This window comes from Nomia melanderi, chromosome 9 (genome assembly GCF_051020985.1).
Source record: "Nomia melanderi isolate GNS246 chromosome 9, iyNomMela1, whole genome shotgun sequence".
In the NCBI taxonomy this organism is placed as follows: domain Eukaryota; kingdom Metazoa; phylum Arthropoda; class Insecta; order Hymenoptera; family Halictidae; genus Nomia; species Nomia melanderi.
In genome coordinates this window covers 16,344,503-16,364,028 of record NC_135007.1, presented here as the reverse complement: position 1 = coordinate 16,364,028, position 19,526 = coordinate 16,344,503, and the positions used below count along the sequence as shown (strand labels likewise).

At 42.2% G+C, this 19,526-nt stretch overlaps 3 protein-coding genes across 14 annotated transcripts in view; 2 read left to right on the top strand and 1 right to left on the bottom strand.

Annotated features, from left to right (window-relative positions):
• Positions 1–171: 171 nt before the first annotated feature.
• LOC116432434 (proliferation-associated protein 2G4) lies at positions 172–4,948 on the top strand. The gene is made up of 7 exons (XM_031989324.2): positions 172–354; positions 953–1,187; positions 1,277–1,439; positions 1,527–1,706; positions 1,790–2,038; positions 2,116–2,262; positions 2,339–4,948. Exons 1-7 carry the CDS (start codon positions 270–272, stop codon positions 2,441–2,443), a joined length of 1,164 nt encoding a protein of 387 aa, XP_031845184.1. The 5' UTR covers positions 172–269; the 3' UTR covers positions 2,444–4,948.
• Uba3 (Ubiquitin-like activating enzyme 3) lies at positions 4,306–6,555 on the bottom strand. Its single transcript, XM_031989574.2, has 4 exons — positions 5,895–6,555; positions 5,444–5,804; positions 5,034–5,363; positions 4,306–4,947 (listed from the first exon to the last, which is right to left on the bottom strand). Exons 1-4 carry the CDS (start codon positions 6,143–6,145, stop codon positions 4,585–4,587), a joined length of 1,305 nt encoding a protein of 434 aa, XP_031845434.1. The 5' UTR covers positions 6,146–6,555; the 3' UTR covers positions 4,306–4,584.
• Positions 6,300–19,526, top strand: part of LOC116432514 (coronin-2B) — a 23,061-nt gene continuing 9,834 nt past the window's right edge. Inside the window, exons 1-3 of one of the 12 annotated variants that reach the window (XM_031989567.2) lie at positions 8,081–8,229; positions 8,987–10,855; positions 16,659–16,911. In XM_031989567.2, coding sequence (XP_031845427.1) covers positions 16,894–16,911 — 18 coding nt within the window. In that variant the 5' untranslated portion in view covers positions 8,081–8,229; positions 8,987–10,855; positions 16,659–16,893. Of the gene's footprint in view, positions 6,361–6,582; positions 7,096–7,505; positions 7,821–7,925; positions 8,535–8,986; positions 10,856–15,639; positions 16,912–19,526 lie in introns of those variants that run through there. The other 11 variants (XM_031989569.2, XM_031989566.2, XM_031989563.2 and 8 more) reach the window with 11 other exon arrangements.

The following is a 19,526-nucleotide window of genomic DNA, read 5'->3' as shown; positions in this document are numbered from 1 at the left end:
GAATTAATAATAATATAAAACGATATTATATTTTTCTTTTAATGGCATGAGAACATCGGTATGGATAAAGGAATATTGATGATTACGGAAATGAAATGATCGATAATATGATTGTTCCGTGGTCTCGAGTTCTGATTCTGGTGGTGACCATCTATAGGAAATTTCGGAACACACGATTCAGTTCAAGACGGTCAGGAGCGCCGACTGTTACAGGAAGCAACTGCGAAGGAGGTCCGAGTCACGTGATCGTAACATAGTGTGCTGAAGACATGGCGGACAAAGACGAGAATGAGAAGACCATCGCCGAAGACTTGGTTGTCACCAAGTATAAAATGGCCGGCAACATCGTAAATCGTAAGGAAACGACTTAACGTTCTCTAATGAAGCGCAGAAATGAAAAGTGGTACCATCTCGTAGAGCCACGAACCCCTGAACGTTCTATTTTGCGGCTGGCCATATGGAATGTGGCGGGCTAATGCCGGGCCCTCTTACCATGTGGGATAGACCAGCATTGGCTGTTACAATTCAATAATTCATCGATGACCGATATATTCTATGTTTTCTTTAACGATCGATCGAATAAGAAATTATTAATGCATTTCTATTCGGTTCTAGATCCTCTCTGTTATTCTTTTTTAACCAGAGGCCAACATTTTTACTTATAAACTAGAATTCATTCACTCTCCCAAAACGCCGTGTTTCCATGTTTGTATAACGACCACCAGTCATTGGAAAATCGTTAGAACCTGTTCCCGTTATCAATTCTATATTTTATTAATTTTTTTAATCGTCGCAACGATGCAATTAATTTATTGTTTGTGCTTTGAATAACAGTTGTAAATTTGTTTTTAATTGCGCGTAAAACAATTTTCTGTAAATTCTCGTTTTTGTTTTAATGTTTCTTGTAGCAGGAATACCGTGTTACATAACAAGTTATTATTTCTCATTTTAGAAGTATTAAGGCAAGTTTTAGATAAATGCGTCGAAGGAGCATCCGTAAGGGAGATTTGCGAATACGGAGACAAACTGTTGCTACAGGAAACTAGCATGGTTTTCAAGAAAGAGAAAGAATTAAAGAAAGGAATTGCTTTCCCTACGTGCATATCAGTTAATAACTGCATTTGTCATTTCTCGCCGATTGCAAGCGAACCAGATCTTATACTTAAAGATGAGGATATGGTGAAAGTGTAGGTTTATCATTTGAGAACTTGCTATTGGAACTTTATAAGTAACGCATACTTCGTATTATTAAGCATTTGTTAATTAATATTTTTAGGGATCTCGGGGCACACATTGATGGCTTCATAGCAGTTGTTGCACACACTATTGTTATAGGTTCATCACTAAAGAAAATAGTTAGTGGTAGAAGGGCAGATGTAGTGTTAGCTGCACATTTTGCATCACAAGCTGCATTAAGGCTTCTGAAGCCAGGTACAGAGGTAAGACAAAATATAAAGTGCATATTAACATCACATAAATAATAGTAGCAGTTATACATATATACAACTAATTTTTTCTTCTTTCAGACTTACACAATAACGGGTACAGTAGAAAAAATTTGCGAGGCATATAAATGTAAACCAATTGAAGGAATGTTGAGCCATCAGTTGAAACAATTTAAGATAGATGGTGAGAAAACAATTATTCAAAATCCCAATGACGCACAGAAGAAGGAACACGAAAAATATACTCTTGAAACTCATGAGGTATTTGATATACATATGATTGGTTTTATTGGAGTGAAGAAAGTACTTATGCCAATAGACTTACTATATTATACTTTTATCAGGTATACGCTATGGATGTTCTGGTGAGCACTGGTGAAGGTGTAGGGAGAGAACAAGATACTCGCGTTACGATATTTAAGAAGACAGAGGAAACATATCAGCTGAAACTGAAAGCATCGCGCATGTTTTACTCTGAAGTTACTCATAAACACGGCTTGATGCCATTCAACTTACGTACTTTTGAAGATGAGAAAAAAGCAAAAATGGCGGTCGTGGAATGTGTGAGTCATAGGTTGATCGAGCCATTCCATGTAAGTTTCCAATTAAAAAGATTTCTTTTCCATCGCTTCAAGTACCGAATACATAAATATTTTGATTGTCGTTCTAGGTACTCTACGAAAAGCCAAATGAATTTGCTGCGCAATTCAAATTTACGGTACTATTAATGCCCAATGGGCCACATAAAATAACAGGACTTCCATTTGACCTCAAATTTTATCAGTCCGATTGCGTTGTTGACGACCCCGAATTAAAGGTACAACCGGAATATCACATTCTCTTCTCATTTGTCGAATGAATGTTATCTCATTAATTGGTTGTTATTGTTCCAGAGTCTTTTATACACTTCAGCAAATCCGAAATCCGCAAAGAAGAAGAAAAAGAAGGCTGTGAAATCTGTAGGTGAAGTGGCGATGGAAGTCGACGCCAGGGCCTAACACATCCATTTTAGCGTTTATCATGACGTTTTGACATCGTGCACTTTATGTTACTTTCTGTTTATTAGCTTCAGAGCTGAAACTGGACACTATTCAACGTCATTATTCGTTTGTACCTGTTCCTTCATCGGAACGCATCATTCAGAGATTGTGATCCTTCGCGTCATGTAACACCTGAAAATCATTGTTATTCGTGTAACACGCATATTTCAATCAGTTGGAAAAGTGTCAAGTTTTCTGCTCTACACAAATTGGACCTTACCAACTCATTATGCCGCCACTTATTGACACTTACGTTTTTATACCGGAATATCTTTTAATGGACCATGGTATTATATACTGAACGACGATTATTCATAAGACATTTTTCAGCTGATGTATTACATTTCAAATATGTGGACTTGTTTCGCAGAATAATGGTCGGTTTCTGTGACTGTATTGTGCGAGTTAGATCAACCGAGCCAGAAAGTGAAATCGCACGTGCATTCATATTGTTTCTTTCGTAGGAGAGACAACAATAAAGTACGATTTTCGTTTCTAAATTAAATATTCTTGCCTTCTGACGAAAGCATATTACATTGAACAATGTCCATTTGTAAATTTCGTTAAACGAGAAGAAATTCGACGAAATCGCAGCTAAACACCGTTATCGAATGCACTGCCAAATTTTAACAATTTACGATGATTCACTTTGACACCGTTGCTGGATTTGCACTAGTTAATTTTTTCGGATTTTACGTCTCGTGAATGAGACTCGACATCGTTTAAAGAACAAAGAAATGATAACATCTAATGTTGAATTGTATAATTGGAATGACAATGTTCATATTCGAATTCCGTATAAACAATGAAATGCCAATGGACTTAACGAGTATTTCGTTGCAAAGAATTTCCCAACCGTTAGAAAATTTTATTCCATTCAGTTCAGTTCCGCGCAAATTTTGTTGCGCACTTAGTGTGAGTGTTCTTGAAATTTAATTACTGGTGCACCTCGTGTTATTCACGTTCGAGTGGAAAGGAAAATAAACAAAAAAGAAAAAAGAACAAGAAATTCGAGGAACGAAAACTATTCTTCGAAGATAAAAAGCGAAAATTATGAAATATTATAACAATGTAATAATAGTTTTGTATTAAGGAGGATAGATAATGTATCTGTTATAGATATTTTTTCTACTCAAGTTGTGCATATGTCGAATGTTACCGAGTGTGCTTGTAAAACAAAAGATGTCTTAGGCCATCGTGCACTGTCCTTCATTTGCCCCAATTTCAATGTTTTCATTGCATTTGATACCATACTTAGTATAAATATATATACCAAACATTGCAAAAGTTTTTATGAAATACTAACATAGTTGTCAATGGGTATAAGTAAAAAAATTTTAAATACTTTTCTTGCACGGAGGTCACCAGTTGAAGTGTTTACAATGCAAAAGAGGACTGTGCACAGAGTTCATATTTAACATAAAATTTAATATGGTGATATAAAAATTGTTATTAAAAATTTAATGACAAGCTAATAAGTATAGATTTTGACAAGTGCATACTTCTTTTTTCTCATTCAAAATAGTGGCATATTGATGCATAATCTGTAAGATACTGTCTACTTCTGAACGTACACGAAACACTCTTTGATTAAAAATTACAATCGAACAAGATAGAATTTTATGGATTATGACTTAGCTAAGTTTTCTATGCTATATGACCTCTGATGAATATGAGAAAAAAAAAACAAACATCAGAAATATAGAAACGTATTCGCAGTCGTGTCTTTATTGTTAATGTAACAGGTATGTCATAAATTAACATAGTTTTAATATTCGCTTCTGTTACATTTAAGAATAGGAAAAGAAAATTAATACTACTTAAAAAAAGAAATAGCAATACCAGTTTATTACAGAAATTTAGAGTAAATTAATATTAAAACAATGTTACCGTGTAGTACCTATTTTATAGGTTCGTTGAAAACGATACTACATCGAAGATGTTTTTGATTTTGCTGAACAAATTTTTGTCTTCCTAACATTTTTAAAACCGATGGAAAATTGATATAAATACTGTAAATACACGATTGACATTTGTAGTCATAAATTCGTGAACCATGAAATGAAGGAGTTTTATGATTAGAACGTATCTGACTTAGATTAAACGAATCTTAATTTTAATACGATTGCATTAGGCGTAGTAATGTCAGCAACATTTATCTCGTTACCATCTCTCAATCCAAGGTCAATTAAAGTTTTCGTTAAGTTCTCACGAGTTTTCTCCTCGATGCTTGGTACGGTTTGCATATATAGAGTTTTATTTTTGCCATCAATATTAGCGGTAAGACCTGGATTTTTCATTTGTAAGTCGGTTCTTTCACAAAGAAGCTCTATCAAATCTTTTAGCTTGAATTTCAGATTACTAATTTCTATTGTCTTTGGGATTTGACTACATGCTACGCAATCTTCTTTCCTCTCTGCTTCATAAGTGTATGTATAGATTCCATCTAAATCGTTCAGCACCTTTCATAGAAAATTATTTCTTAAGTACATTATAAAGCTGAACCCTTTATTTAGTAAATATTTATATGTTGATGTTATATCATTACCATAAAATTATTCAGTGAGGCACTGCAACTACTGGCAAGCTTAAATGCTTCTGTAGCACAAGTTGCTGCTATAACAGCATTGGTTGATGCTACAGCAGGTATAATATTTTTAACTACTCCCTGAACGAGTCTGTAAGTTAAACCCTGTATACCAAATTGTGTTGCTCTTTCAATAGACTTTTCATAAATCCAATTTATATGTTGAGGATCATCGCCATCTATCTGACAATTAAATGGATTTTCTTTTGGCCATTGGATTACTTTTACATATTCTACACAATGCTCTGGTAAACGTGGAGTATTTGCTATTGTACATAATGGATACGTGACCTATATTCAAAGGCAATTAGAAGTAAAGGAAGCTATAGCACAGAGTATAATCGGTAGGAAGAAATATATAGATTATTTACCTGTGGAGGATATAGGTCTAAAGTACATTCAATGCAAGCAGTCAGACCAGGTAAAATGACTCTTGCATTTCCTTTAAAACCTTCCGTACCTCCATCGATCAACGGTATAATACTAGATTTATCTAATTCTCCGTTTTCATAGATTAAAAGGGAAAGGAGCATACCGTTGATCCATCTCCTTGCAACTATTGAATCCAAGCCACAAACTACTATATGAAATTGTCTGTAAAATTCTTCATCTTTATCTTGTATTTTGCAACAGTGTGGTACAACATCGGAGCCTGGAATTCTGGCATTCACAAATCGTGCAGCTACTTCTGCTTTTGACAAGCCGATATCTTTATGCCTAAATAAAAACTGCCTGCAATTTTAATTTCCCAGCATTACTTCAACCTCTATACATTCAACAATCTTACATATTCATCTCAATAGATATTTCTTTCAGTTATACCGGTTAAGGTTAGACAATTCAATCGTGTCCATATCAATTATATGAATATGTCTGAATCCCATCAAAGCTAAATCTTTAAGTAACTCGCATCCTAAACCACCGGCGCCGACAACAAGGATCTTACAATTTTCTAATAAAAATTGCAAGGTTTCCGACGATGGCTCGAAGTCTGGCCTACAAAAGGGGCCTGATCTCTCTAATACTTTTCTTAAATTGCTCCATCTCCTGTGCGTGTGATCGGATCCCATCATCGGAATGAATTCTACCTCACGTAACCAAGATCACAGTACAAATGATAATAATCAAATATATTTCAAAACATTCTCCACACTCTTCCTGCAAAATAACCTACTCATTCGATGCAATAGTTTTTTTCTTAGACGAACTGTGACACAGTAGCGACACCAAACTGCTGTCACGCGGTACAAAATCGCAACGCTACCGTAAACGTCGATACAAAGCAACAGTAGGTACTTAAAGAATTTTACGGTTCGCGATTTTTTTTCTATTTCGAAAACACATTAAGTCCTCGAAAGGTACAAGCACCTAACATCAATTATCCATTCCATCTCTACAGAATCACTCCAGTGAAGTTCACACTGGAATTCAACGATCGATTTACCCTTTCCAACATTCGAATTATTTACAATAATTCTCCACTGTTATTACTCTTTCATCGCGTATTCGCTGTGCATCGAATCTATTCGTTAAACTTTTGTTCCCTCGGCCCAGTGAGCGCCTTTTGTACACCGTTTCCCGAGCGGACCGCCTTCCATCACGGCGCGTTAACGCCTCATCCGAAAATCGATATGTAAATCGGTGTTGCACAGACGAAACGGTGAGTGACGGCTGCCAGTGTTCCATCAGATTGAAACAATCGAATTGCATAGAAGACCGCGTCGCGTGGGTACGTTGACCGCGTGATTTCCGAGCCATCCGGCGACGCTGTCCGCGCCTCGTTCCGCGAAACGGGAACTCATCCTCCAGAAATTCGTTCCGAACGTCCGCCGATCGTGTCACGCGTTATTACGCGGCGCGAGTACACGTACGCTACAGGGTGTTTAAAAACAGACACCGGACGGTTCCGCTTTTCCGACTACAAATCTGCCGAGTATCGTTACACGCCTCTGTAAAAGCCAGTCCTCATTATCTCAATTCTCCTCTGTGTACGTGCAGCACTATCACTCATCGACTCCGCACGGTCAGCGTTACCGTTGTTTGTAAACACTGGATTGTTTGTACACAAATGAGAAGTGCGCGGCATACCTTAGTCCCTATCCCTACCCTACATACAATTAACCGTACGCAAACCAGAACAGCAGCGCAATTAACAGTCTAAACACCAAAGTACAATTTACATGTTCAATTATCTTCCAGGGCTATTGCTCAGTTTCATTTGGCATTTCCACTATCGTTAATCCTATCACGGTGAACACCTGGGGTGTCTAGCAGGACAACCCTTCAGTCCCTTGCATCCAGCAAAAAAAAAACAAGAGAACCCTGACACGCATCCAGCCCCCTCGAAACGCGATTTTGGAGGGGAGAGGCGGCGCGGCGTTGCTCGCACTTCTCGCCTACCCTGTATATGTCGCGCTCATCCCTCTACACGGGGAACCGTGGAGGAGGATGAACGATGCGCGACGCGCAGCTGGCGAACGAAAAGGTCGCGCTTTCTGCCCGCGAGTGAAATAATAAAGTCGTTACTCCGCGGAGCGAGTCGGTGCGCTCTGGAGTCGCTGGCGAACGCGGCGCGGCGTAGCTCGCTCGGATCCGACATTTCTCCGGTCTCCTCTCGGGGCGGCGAGCTTCCTTCGTGTGTTTACGTGTTGCGCGCACGTCGCGCGCGGGGAATCGATACGCCACGCCGCTCCGCTCCGCGCCGCGCCGCGCCGTGCCGCGCCGCATCCATGTGCCGCCGGGTTCACAGTGAGTGAATTACGAAATCGAGTGGACGGTGGCGTTCGCACGTGGCGCATTTTTTCCCCCATGATACTGAGTCGTGAGCGGTTGTTGTTCTTCTCCGGCGCGTAGGTACAGAAGCGGAGAGACTGTTCGCTGCGCGAACGACTGATCGGCTTAGAGAGTACGGCGTGCGACGACGAGGCGGACGCAGGCGAGACGCAGAGGCGAGAGGCAAGACGCGAGGCCGAACGTGTGCAGACTGTTCCGTGGATAATCAAAAGAGTCTTCTATGGGATATAATATCGCAAACTGGGAAATGATACGCACGAGGGAGGAACTCGCGGAGAAATTGGGCCTGGACAACGCGGATGACAGTCACACCTTGTTGAACAATATGGTAGACGTCAGAGCGTGCTACAAGCCCAGCGGAAAAGTAAGGACGATTCCCTTCTGTGCCGCCCCGTTCCCTCCTACGCTTCTCCCCGAACGATCCGCTGTACGTTTTCAACCCTTCCGCCGAACGGGCTTTGTTCCCTGTCGCTTCCGACGAGACGCGTTCGCTGCCGCTCGATGCGTTAACACGTTAAGCGCCATGTCAGTCACTGGTGACCGACGCTTCCGAATGACTAAAAGACAATCGTAACGTACAAGACAACCGACGTGAAATAAAAAAGTTTAATAAGGCAACTGAGTTGATGATAGTGTAACGCGAACGTTGCGACGCCAAACAATTCATAAGTATTCCTACTTTACTTTGCTACAAAAGACAAACTATGGGAAAACGCTTAAGATTTTCGTGGCGCTTAACGTGTTAATCTTTGTAGTTTGGAGTATTCTAACAATTGATGTGCATCGCATTTGTGAAGTCGTTTGAAAAGTATATGGAGAATTGAATACTGGATTAACACTAGAACTACCGAGCACTTGAATTGTTTTGAACATTTCTGTATGAAAGTTATGAATTTATATTTGAGTTTAGGTACTGGTAAATTAGCTTCTTTAGTTGTTAATTATTATTAATTCTTAAAGAAGCGTCTTCGCAGTAATTCTGAAAGAAGTCAGGAATTCTAGTGTTAATTGAATTTTCCTACGGATACGCGAGGTCGGCGGCGAACGCGTCAATCTGCTTGTTGTTTGTGATCGATACGCTTCGACGATATTTTAAACAATTCTTGTCTCTCTTTTTTTAGCGTAGAAAGAGCATTGTCGCTGCGCGAATTTATTATCGATCCGATCGATTGGCGTTGCGACGCGCACCGGTTGCATGTGATCGTTACGCATGTGCGCGTGTGTGCGTGTGCGTGTCGTGTGTATGCATGCCGTTGGCTTTTGTTTTCGAATCAAGCCGCGTTTAAAGCGTTCCACTTTAGAACCGTTCCGGTTTGATTTAAGGAAATTGGTATTGATTGACGACCCCGATGGGGGGACACGAGCCAGTCCCACTTCTTCGTTTTTCATTTCTCTTTAGGAAGCGTTCGTTAACATTGTAATAACCGTCCGCGTTCGATCAATCGGCGGGGGCGGGGGAGGGGCGGACGGATAAAGGAGTCCCCGCGGAATTGCGATGGTAATTGAATTCATGTCGCGAGTGCCGTCCGCCCCTCAAGCGCTTCAAGAGTGCTCGCAGAATTTCTTGAAAAGCGGACGCGAAGGTACAACGCTTTAACGAGTATTGTCGACGGAGTCGAGTGCGGAACGGAGCGCTGAAGTACTCGAATACTTGAACTCAAAATGGAGCATCGTGCTGTAGCGTCTCCCTTGGAATATTCGAAGCGAGGATCGAGTAACGGGGACTCTGTTGCACGAGCACGAGGGTACACAGAGCTCAAACGAGTCTCGGAGTAACAAGAATTCAAATCTCGGAGTAACAAGAATTCGAAACAATTCAAAATACAGAATCAATGGAAGCTCAAGTATCCTAGCAGCTCAACCTATTTCCGCACCTCGTGGAATTCCAAAACACCGTCGTTACTCAATTATTCAATCGCAGTCCATCCGCTTTCATCGCATCACTTTCACCCGTCTCATTTGTTTCGCCTAAGCGCCGGTCGCTCGGCGACATCAAATATGAAAATTCGGGGATCGCGATCCTTGGATCAAGCGGCTCGATCGTCGTTCCGCGAATTAACCCTTCGCACTCCAGAAATTTGTCACTAGAATTATTCAATTTACTTCTATGAGATACAGATGACATTCTCTTAAAGTAACTTAACGAGGAATCTATTTCCACATTTCACGTATCGACAGATTACTCGAGACTCAATGTTAAATACAATTATACAACTTTGATGCACCTTTGGAGTGCAAAGGGTTAACACTACCAATCGCTACCGTTCCGGGTTTGTCAAAGATGCGAGCGATCGTCGGAGAAATTACTCGACAAACGTACCCGGTAACGCGAGGCGGGGTTAATTAAAATTCCCATAAACGCGCTGTTACGATCCGCGCGAGAAAGATCACAGTCGGCTCGGCTGGCTCGGCAGTTGTAGCGTTAATTCCGTGCGCGGATCGGACGTATTCGGCGCGCGCCACGTGATACACAGGCCCCGGCTCGCGGGGCTACATAAAGCGGCATATAGTCGAGGACTCGCTAGTGCCAGCTCGGCGACTTTCGCGATCTAACGCGCGCGTCTGGAACTCCGGTGATCCGCTTCTGCGATCGTTGCACGCGCGGCGTGCACGCTCACGCCGTTTCTCGTCGCGTCCGCGGGCCGGCCGTGTCTCAATGAAACGCCGCGTTGCGTGACCACGCGTCGCTCGGCTGGGATTCGCCGACGCGACGGCGATCTTCGTGCTCGCGGAGCTGAATCGCGACCGGCACAGAACCGACTAACTAACTACTCGTCGCTCGCGTTCCCTCGTTTAGCGTTATCGCGCAAGCAAGCGCACACAAGCGCGCGCGCCCGTTCGCTCGTCCCTACTCTATTGTGTCCCTGAAGGAACTCACGGAGACTTCCCACGGAAGTCGTTTTCTAAGGCTCCTCGACTCGCGCACGATTCCGCCTCCGGACCCAGCGGACGACCAACACGGAACGCGGCGTCCTCTCATGGACAATCAGGTACTTTCGTCTGACGCTTATTTTCTGATCGCAAATGTGTATTCTGCGCTGCTCAGGACAGTTTTGAGAGCAATTGGACAGTTTAAATTCTTATCTGATTCTCTATGCGATTACGAATTGAAACTATAAACAGAAGCCTCTCTTGCTCCGATATCTCTGAGCAGTGAAGAGTACCTGAGGATTTTTCGCAGCAACCGTGTTACCGTTGCAAAGATATAGTGAAGTTGCATAGTAAGAAGTCGTGTGAAGTAAATGTTTCAAGTGACAGGATAAGTGAATCAACAGGAACGTTAATTACTCGAGACTGACTGGAATTTCAGAGTTTAGGTTCTACCTTCCAAGCTTAACCCTTTGCGGACGACTCTAGACATTTTGGAGAGATGAAATTCTCATATTTGGAATACTAAATTAGACTAATGATTCAATTACTCAAACACCAAGAGAATGTATAGTTTCCTTTCTATTGTTTAAGCATCTATTGTATGATTTAATTTCATATGCTTTATACTTTAATGAGTCTTCCTCCGCAAAGGGTTAATGTACAACCTACTATATCTTGGCCACGATTACACTAATCCCAGAATTCTTATTCCAACGTTGTTCCCCGAGGATCCTTGATCGCCTCTTGTCTTCTTCGAGCATCATATGCAGACGTGGCTTTCATTTCAATTACGTGATGTATGACGAATGTCTCCTTTTATTCCTGAAACGTCCGTTCCCGAAGAGGTCCGCTATTCCTCCAGCCACTCGCGTTCCCGTTTCTCCAACGACGTCCCTGCATTTCAGAAATATATTAGAGACTCGTTGCCAAATTATCGTGAGCATTGTTTCTCTATCTCGGTACTTTTACGCAGCTAAGATTAAACGAGATCCCCCGGACTAATCGTTTGCCTCGCGTTATCTCGACGGCACTCCGACTCGCGATTCGAGCACTCACCGCTGCGAATTCCGTTTTCGATTTTCGCTGTTGCGAAAAATCTCGATAGACAAAAACGCCGATTATTACCGCGCAGAACGGCGTTCGAATGAGAGTTTCGAAATCGCGCCTCGAAAGTTCGGTGTCGAGGTGAATCGGATTTATTGCCTCTCACGTAATCCGTTCGATAGCGGACAAACGAATTTCTGAGTCACTGTTTCTGCGTCTAGCGTTATAGACCGGCGGCCCTTAGGCCTATTATTAATTCATTCGTAACGTGGATACACTCCGCGTGCAGACTGTTCCTCGAATCGCGTGTTCGCAACGAAATATTCGCGTGGACGTTCACCCTTTGCTATCCAAAGTTTTTCACAAGGAAATATTCAGCATCTTCGAATGTAGGTGACGTTTCTTGAAGCAAACTTAGCAATTCACAGATGAATTAATTAAGAGTTCTAACAATTCTGCGCTGATTTTCAATGATAAATCAAGTTGTATTGAAGCTTTCGCTGACTTTCCAATGTTTTCATGTTAACCCTTTGCACTCGAGAGGCGCCTTTCAGTCATTTAATTTGACTATGAAAATGATAAAATTTCGAATTCAATATTAAATTTTTATAATGCATCGACACATGGAACATCGAAATAAAATAGTTCTGTTACTTAAGTTATGCAAGGTATTTCTTTTGTTAGTCGTAAAACATATCATATTTCATCAGAAAGTAATGAATATTTGTCGAGAAAAATATTCTCGAGTGCAAAGGGTCCATTCTTTGACACGTGTCTCACAGAAAATGTTTCCTTAGAAAAATTGCGCATGATAAATGGCACACGTGGCACGGACGTGTTAAGGGACTGTTTCGTTTATTCTCCTCTCTCGAGTGCAGAGGATTAACCCTTTGCGGACGAAGATTCTCTGAAATGTACAAAATCTTCAACAGATGAAGCTGAATTATATATTAATGCCGAAATGTCGACATTCGTCCGCAAAGGGTTAAGAGACAGATCTTGGAACGACGTTAGACACTTGTGGAGCATCTACGACCGTCATACGTTGAAAGTTTAACACGAAACTTGCTTTCCTCCGGGGAAGATCAAGATAAACCATAAAAATATCGCAAGAGAAATGTTCAAAATATTGTGCATCATTCCGAAACTTTCTTCCAGACGCCACGGAGCCGTTCGATTCGCGTGATAGACATCTAAGAGATCCTTTCAAAGCGTTTACTGTCTATCCGAACGCGAACGTTCGCGGTGTGTCGAAAAAGTGTCTATCTTCGTCGCTCTAGATCGCGGTCGATCCTATTTCCTTATCGTTAAACTAGATTTTATAGTATTTATAGCGGACGGTAAAGCTTACGATCGACACAACAATGCGATTGATAAATAGTCCATACCAGAACCGTCAACCAATTAGAGTAACTCAGAGTTCCTTCTAGAAACTGACTTCCTAAGAAACTAATTTTCAAACGTAAATTGTAATTAGATGATCATCGATTATCCTATAGTTTTTACTGGATATTTTACTAATATCATTAATCATTGAATACCAATTCCCAAATGGATCGTTACTTGTTCGATGGTTCTAGTATGAAATTTTTCCATAGAAATTCAAAGAGTGCATCTATTAAGGTTCCAATTGATTTATAATTCAGTTCTTGTATTAATAAATCGATTTCTTTGTCCATTTCTCAGAGAATCCGATAGCTTATCAGTAATTATGAAAGAAGAATTCAGGGACGGTCATTTCGACTCGTTTGGTGGTTCCGGCGCGAAAGAGGATTAAATAACGCGAAAGGGAGATGAAACGCGTCGCAGCCGGTCAGTTTTTCCGTCCACGTCACGTCATCGGCCGTCTCTTCCCTGAACGCGGTCCAACGCGAAGTATGCGGGCGGTGGGGAATTATTAACCCTTAGCACTCCAGATGGTTTTGTAATTTATCGGCAACTGCAACTAATTTTTATGGTATCTCTAGTGAAAATGAAAAATGCTGTAACATTCCTTCTCAGTACGAAATTTGGATGTGTGGAAAATCGAATAATTTTGGGGTTAAAGCGTTAGAAAACAGCCTGCCTCAACGAAAACGTCGGAATTAACGTCACCAGATAACGGAGATGAGAGCGATTCGTCGAGTCCACCGAGTCGAATGTCGATCCTCTTATCAGATCGGCGATCGTGAATCTTTGATCACGGCCGAGCAACGTTGCCAGGCCGTTTCGAGAGTCGCCGTTAAGTATTTCCGCGACGAAGCGAGAAAAGAAAAGAATATAATTAACCGATTGACCCTTGAACCGGCAGTACGAAGCTATAGCCTGAAATTGAGGCGTTCAGAAGTTAATTCGATTTTTCCATATTTCCTGATTATTTTCAATTTCAATGGAATATATGATATTCTGTTCAGCTGTTCAAGGATTTACTCGTTTCTCCGTTTTTCCTAGAAAGTCCTAATTTTAATAGCTTCTGAAGATGTTGCATAATTACTTGAAGAGCCAAATGAATTTCCTTAGTTTTTCTTTTCTGTGCTTAACCGCATTGGAGAATAGTACTAGAAATTGAAAAGATACAGACGCTTTCCTGAGAAATTGACGGTAGATCAATAGCGATTAAAGTCGATCGATAGCGATCAGTAGATTAAATAAATCAGTGTGACGTTATCTGAGCAGAACCTTGATTACACTCTTGAAATTCATAGGAAAATACAAGACCGTTGAACCCAGTACGCTGTTCTTATTATTAGTACCCTCTGTTATACTGAAAGATCAGCACTCGATCAGTCAAAAATGAAAGCAAACATTGACTCGAATTAAAAAAAGCAAAACCAAGTGACTTAGGAATTACGTTGCGTGCCATTCGTACACGTGTGATTCTTCTAAGGAAGCATTTGTTGTAACACCAAAAGTTTCAACGTAAACCCGTTGATTCCTTGCAGTACAGAAAGTCAGCAGATGAAGCTGAATTATATATCCATTACTTAAAATAATTGCAAAAAAAACTACTGACCTCTTGCCATCCCAACAACTAAATCATCCGTTCGCTCAGCGTTTCAAACATGAGAATTTCATCTCGCCATTCTCTCGACATTCGTCTGCAAAGGATTAATATTTCATTTAAAACATCAATGCACTTTGCGAGCGAGATATAACCGAAATCCCCGGTTGCACGGAATGCGTTGGAGCTCGTCGTTAACACGTTAAGCGCCATGTCAGCCACTGGTGACCGACGCTTCTGAATGACTAAAAAACAATCGTAACGTACAAGACAACCGATGTGAAATAAAAATGTTTAACAACGCAACTAAGTTGATAATAGCATAACGCGAACGTTGCAACGCTGAACAATTCATAAGTATTCCTACTTTTCTTTCCTACAAAAGACAAACTATGGGAAAACGTTTAAGATTTTCGTGGCGCTTAACGTGTTAACGCGAAAAGTCGATTGTTCACGTTGGCGTTCATAGGCGAACAAGAGGACGGCCTTGCCGGCGTGTACCTGAGCTCATCGTTCCTCTTTTCCCGGCTCATAAGCGACATTGATTTTGAGACGTGACGCAAGCACACGCGTAAACTCCGCGGCGGACGGCGTGGAAAAAAGAATTGCTCGTGCAACCGAAGAATTTCCGGACACGTGGGCGGAATATTTCTCCCCCACACGCGCGCCGTTCGCTGATCCTTAGGAGATACAACAGCTGGCAGTGATATAGCGTCGCGTTCGAGCGGATCCTCCTTTGCGCGCCGCTGGACGAGGCGTCACCTTTCCTGTAATCGCGATATCCTCCGTTGACCGTCCGGTCCGCAGCTCTCTTTATGGGCCCGTTGGGTCCCCTGCCTCGCTCTGCATCCTTGTAATTGAAGATAAGTGTAAGTGTAGATCCGGTAGGACTATAAACGAACGCTTCCTTCTTGGAATTCGGCTAGCTGGAGCCAGGAGCAGTAGTTTCCCAGTACCTCGATGATTCTCTGGAACCGGCTGAAAAAGGAAGCTAATTTAGAAGGTTGCTTAGTACACTCGATAGTCTACGCCATAACTAGGTTTTTTTCATTGTTCTAGACCAGTAGTCTGTTATAAGCCACTCAGGCTTGATAGCAGCGACAAAAACGTTAGTTCCTCTGCATTATCGTGCTTCCCTTTTTACGCTGGTTGCAAGCAAATTCTTGAAACATCGAGTTCCTGTTCTCAGTAAGTCCCTATGAACGATCCACGGACTGAATAATGCTGAATCGTTTCAACGATCTTCGACGCACAGTGCAGCTATGGACGAACCTCTAAATTCCACTATGCATGACAAAAATTGAAGATTTTCATACGTTTAACACTATTTCTACCGAAGGTGTACAGGATACCTTTCAAAATTTCATAAAATTATTTTCCAGGAATAGTTTCATATTCTGAATCGACTCTGAGTTTTCTAATAACGATTATACAGTTAATAATTATCTTCAATCGAGGTGTTATTACACCGAGAAAACAATTATAAGCTAACATTTCAAAGAGTGTCCTTTGACAGCTTGAAAGATACTTTCAAAATTTCATAAAATTATTTTCCAAGTATAGTTTCATATTCTGAATCGTCTTTGACTTCTCTAATAACGATTATAGTTAACAATTATCTTCAATCGAGGTATCATTGCACAGAGAAAATTATACGCTAACATTTCAGTGTCCTTTGACAGCCTCGGCAGAAATAGTGTCACGTTATCGTGCTTCATCCGGAAAACGGCCGGTTGGCCGCGCTGTGCGTCGTTTCGCGCCTCGGAGACAAGGAAAGAGTAACGGCGAGCCGCCGCGCGAACCGATCGCGGATCGATGTGCGCCCGCGATCCGCGATCCGACAGGAGGTGAACGCCGTGCACCTGTCTAATTGCTCGGGCCTCGTGTCCCCTTTTCAGTTTCGCTTCTTCCAGTGAGGAGGGGAAAAATCGTGGCATAGTCGAAACCCTCCTCTATCGTTTTGCATGCATGGATCCCGGCTTGCACGAATTGCGGCGCGCACGATACCACACTCGGCATCCACCCACATACACACGCGAACACACCGTGTACCTGTTCTCCTGCACCAGCGACCGGCGTCTCTCACAGCGCACGTGTACTTGGGCGGCCGGCTGAGACCGATCGGTATCAGACATGACCAACGATAAACAGGTGAGTGCTTTCGGTGTGTACAGGTGACTTTCGGACTAGCCGATCGAATGCTCAGTTCTTTTACATGTCTCTCTCTCTCTCACACACACTTTCTGTCACTCACACTTTAGCTACTGGTATTGCCAGGTGGCTAACGTTCCCTTTGCCTCTAATCATTCGCGATACCGTTGACCGAGCGACACTGCTTTTGTCTTGACGTGCCTTTTTCAGAGAATGATGCACGCATACCGATTGTTTGCGTACCGTTTGCTGTCTTGATACTTATAGTTTGGTCGACGTTACGTTTACTGCATGGCTCGTTGAATAGTTGTTTACTGTTCTACTTCGAAGCTTGAATGATTCCAGTAAACATTCGATTGTCCCTAGAGGAATAGCGACGTCTAACGGACCGCGGTGATACTGCACGCGTTGGATAATATTTGGCAGTGATTACCAGAGGACCAATGATTGTGCTTAGTGTACCTTGGAAACGGAGGAGAATATCGTTTCACGAAGTACTCGATCGAATGGAATTCTGTTTCGATTGTCTCACGGGCATCGTCGCCGCTGCGAGCATGGAAAAGCGATGTGTAGCCGCGCACACGTATCCGTGACCCTAATTGCGATTAGCGTGCCGCGCGACGATTATTAGCGTCATGCCAGCCGTGGAACGCGATCGATTCGACGGAATTGTTTGATCGCGCGCGAACACCGCGAGCAAAGACCCCGTCGCGACAACGAAGCGGGCAAAAAGATCTCGAATTACGATCGCCGGGCACCGTTAACAGTATCGCCGATTTCTGTTTCCCCGTCGCGACGCCCGCTGGCGTTTATTAGAGTCCCCGCGAAAGCGGAGCGCAACAGTTGGCGAACGAAATCATAGATTCGATATGGAAAATCTGCATCGTACTCTACCGGTGTCTAAAAGTGAGAATATGATGAATTATGATTTTCACGCATTGCTGTCTACCGATGTCTAAAAGTGAGAATATGATGAATTGATTTTCACGCGATTATGGTTAGTGAAGTCTAAAGTCTATTAATAGGTAAGCGGACACAGTTAGAGATTGGATATGGAAAATCTGCGTGTCTGAAAGTGAGAATATGATAGATTATGATTTTCACGCTTTGTAGTCTATCAATGTCTAAAAGTGAGAATATGATGAATTATGATTTTCACGCGATTATGGTCAGTGAAGTCTAAAGTCTATTAATAGGCAAGCGGAGGAGGTCATAGATTGGATATGGAAAATCTGTGTGTCTAAAAGTGAGAATATGATGAATTATGATTTTCACTTGTTTATGGTTAATTGCAGCTTATTAACAGATACGTAAATAAATTTCCAGAAACCTATCAATTCGGAATCAGCGTTTTCGAGCGTTATCGGTATCAGTCCAATCTGGCAATCTGCTCGCGAACGAACGATAACCGTTTCAACAATCGTTTTCCTTTCGGAACCGTTCCACGGTAACAACCACGTTCGATAATTAACAATCCCTAATTATATGTTAGGACAATTTCCGGTGAGATGGCCCAATCTCATTCAGATCGCCAAACGCCAAACTAGTTGAGTTTCTCAGATAAGTCGCTAAGACTTCTCAATAAGTCGCTCAGAGATCAATGCGATTAAATCGGTTCGATATTTCTTTATAAACTCCATGGAACAAATAATACTCTCTTCACATATAGAACTTATAAAATCCCTTCGTATAACATCTAAATACGTACAACAATTCCAAAAGCCAAAACATGAATTTTCTCAGTTTCTGTTCCCGACTCAACCGCAGTGGATTCTGAGCGACTCAGTCGATATGACGTAACAGTTGTTCCAATAAAAATGGGCCAGCTCTATCCGACTTAGCCTCACGCCCAGCAACATAACGCACAAGTCGCGAGCGAGAAGCAGGCAGCGCGCGCGCGAATGCTTCGGTCACGCTCGCTTTTGATCCACCACGCGCCCGCAGCTCGCCACCTTCCTCCGCTCGGACGAGACGACCGTATTTTTCTCGGACCCATTATCGCGAGAAAAAGTCGCATAATTTGATCTGTCTCGCCGCGCTACGCTGCCCCCGGCCGGGTTTGCGCGCATCACGCGCGACCAACTCGAAAGATTTCACATCGACCGCGATCAACGGTGTTTTTCCGCGGGCGCGTCGGCGTACGCGGAGCTTCGGGGAACGGCTGAAGGGTTTTCACGGTTTCAATGGACGACCGTCGATCGTTCGCGGTAATTTCGACGGTCTCGGACACGTCCGCGCGATACGCGGCATTACACTTTCGGCGGCTCCGTCCGTTGGAACTTTCTTCTTCACGGTTTCTGAGCCCGGTGAGAGTACCAGAAACGCATAAATATTTTCCGCTCGTGCTGTTGACCCTCCTTCATCTGTGTGTTATAGAAGAATTCGGATGATACCACGGTAATAAATGGAATACATTCGTGGTAATACTTATCGCTTGACAAATCTTTGTGGTTTATAGAAATGGAGGAATTCATGATTCTTAGATGGATTCTCTAATCTTGTCTTGTGACAATGTGTTAGACTGAAGATTGTCAATAGGATTTTAACTAGTTAAGTGTGGAATTTAGTTTGAAAAATCTCTCATTGTGCGCAGTAAAATCAAATAATGAAGTGTA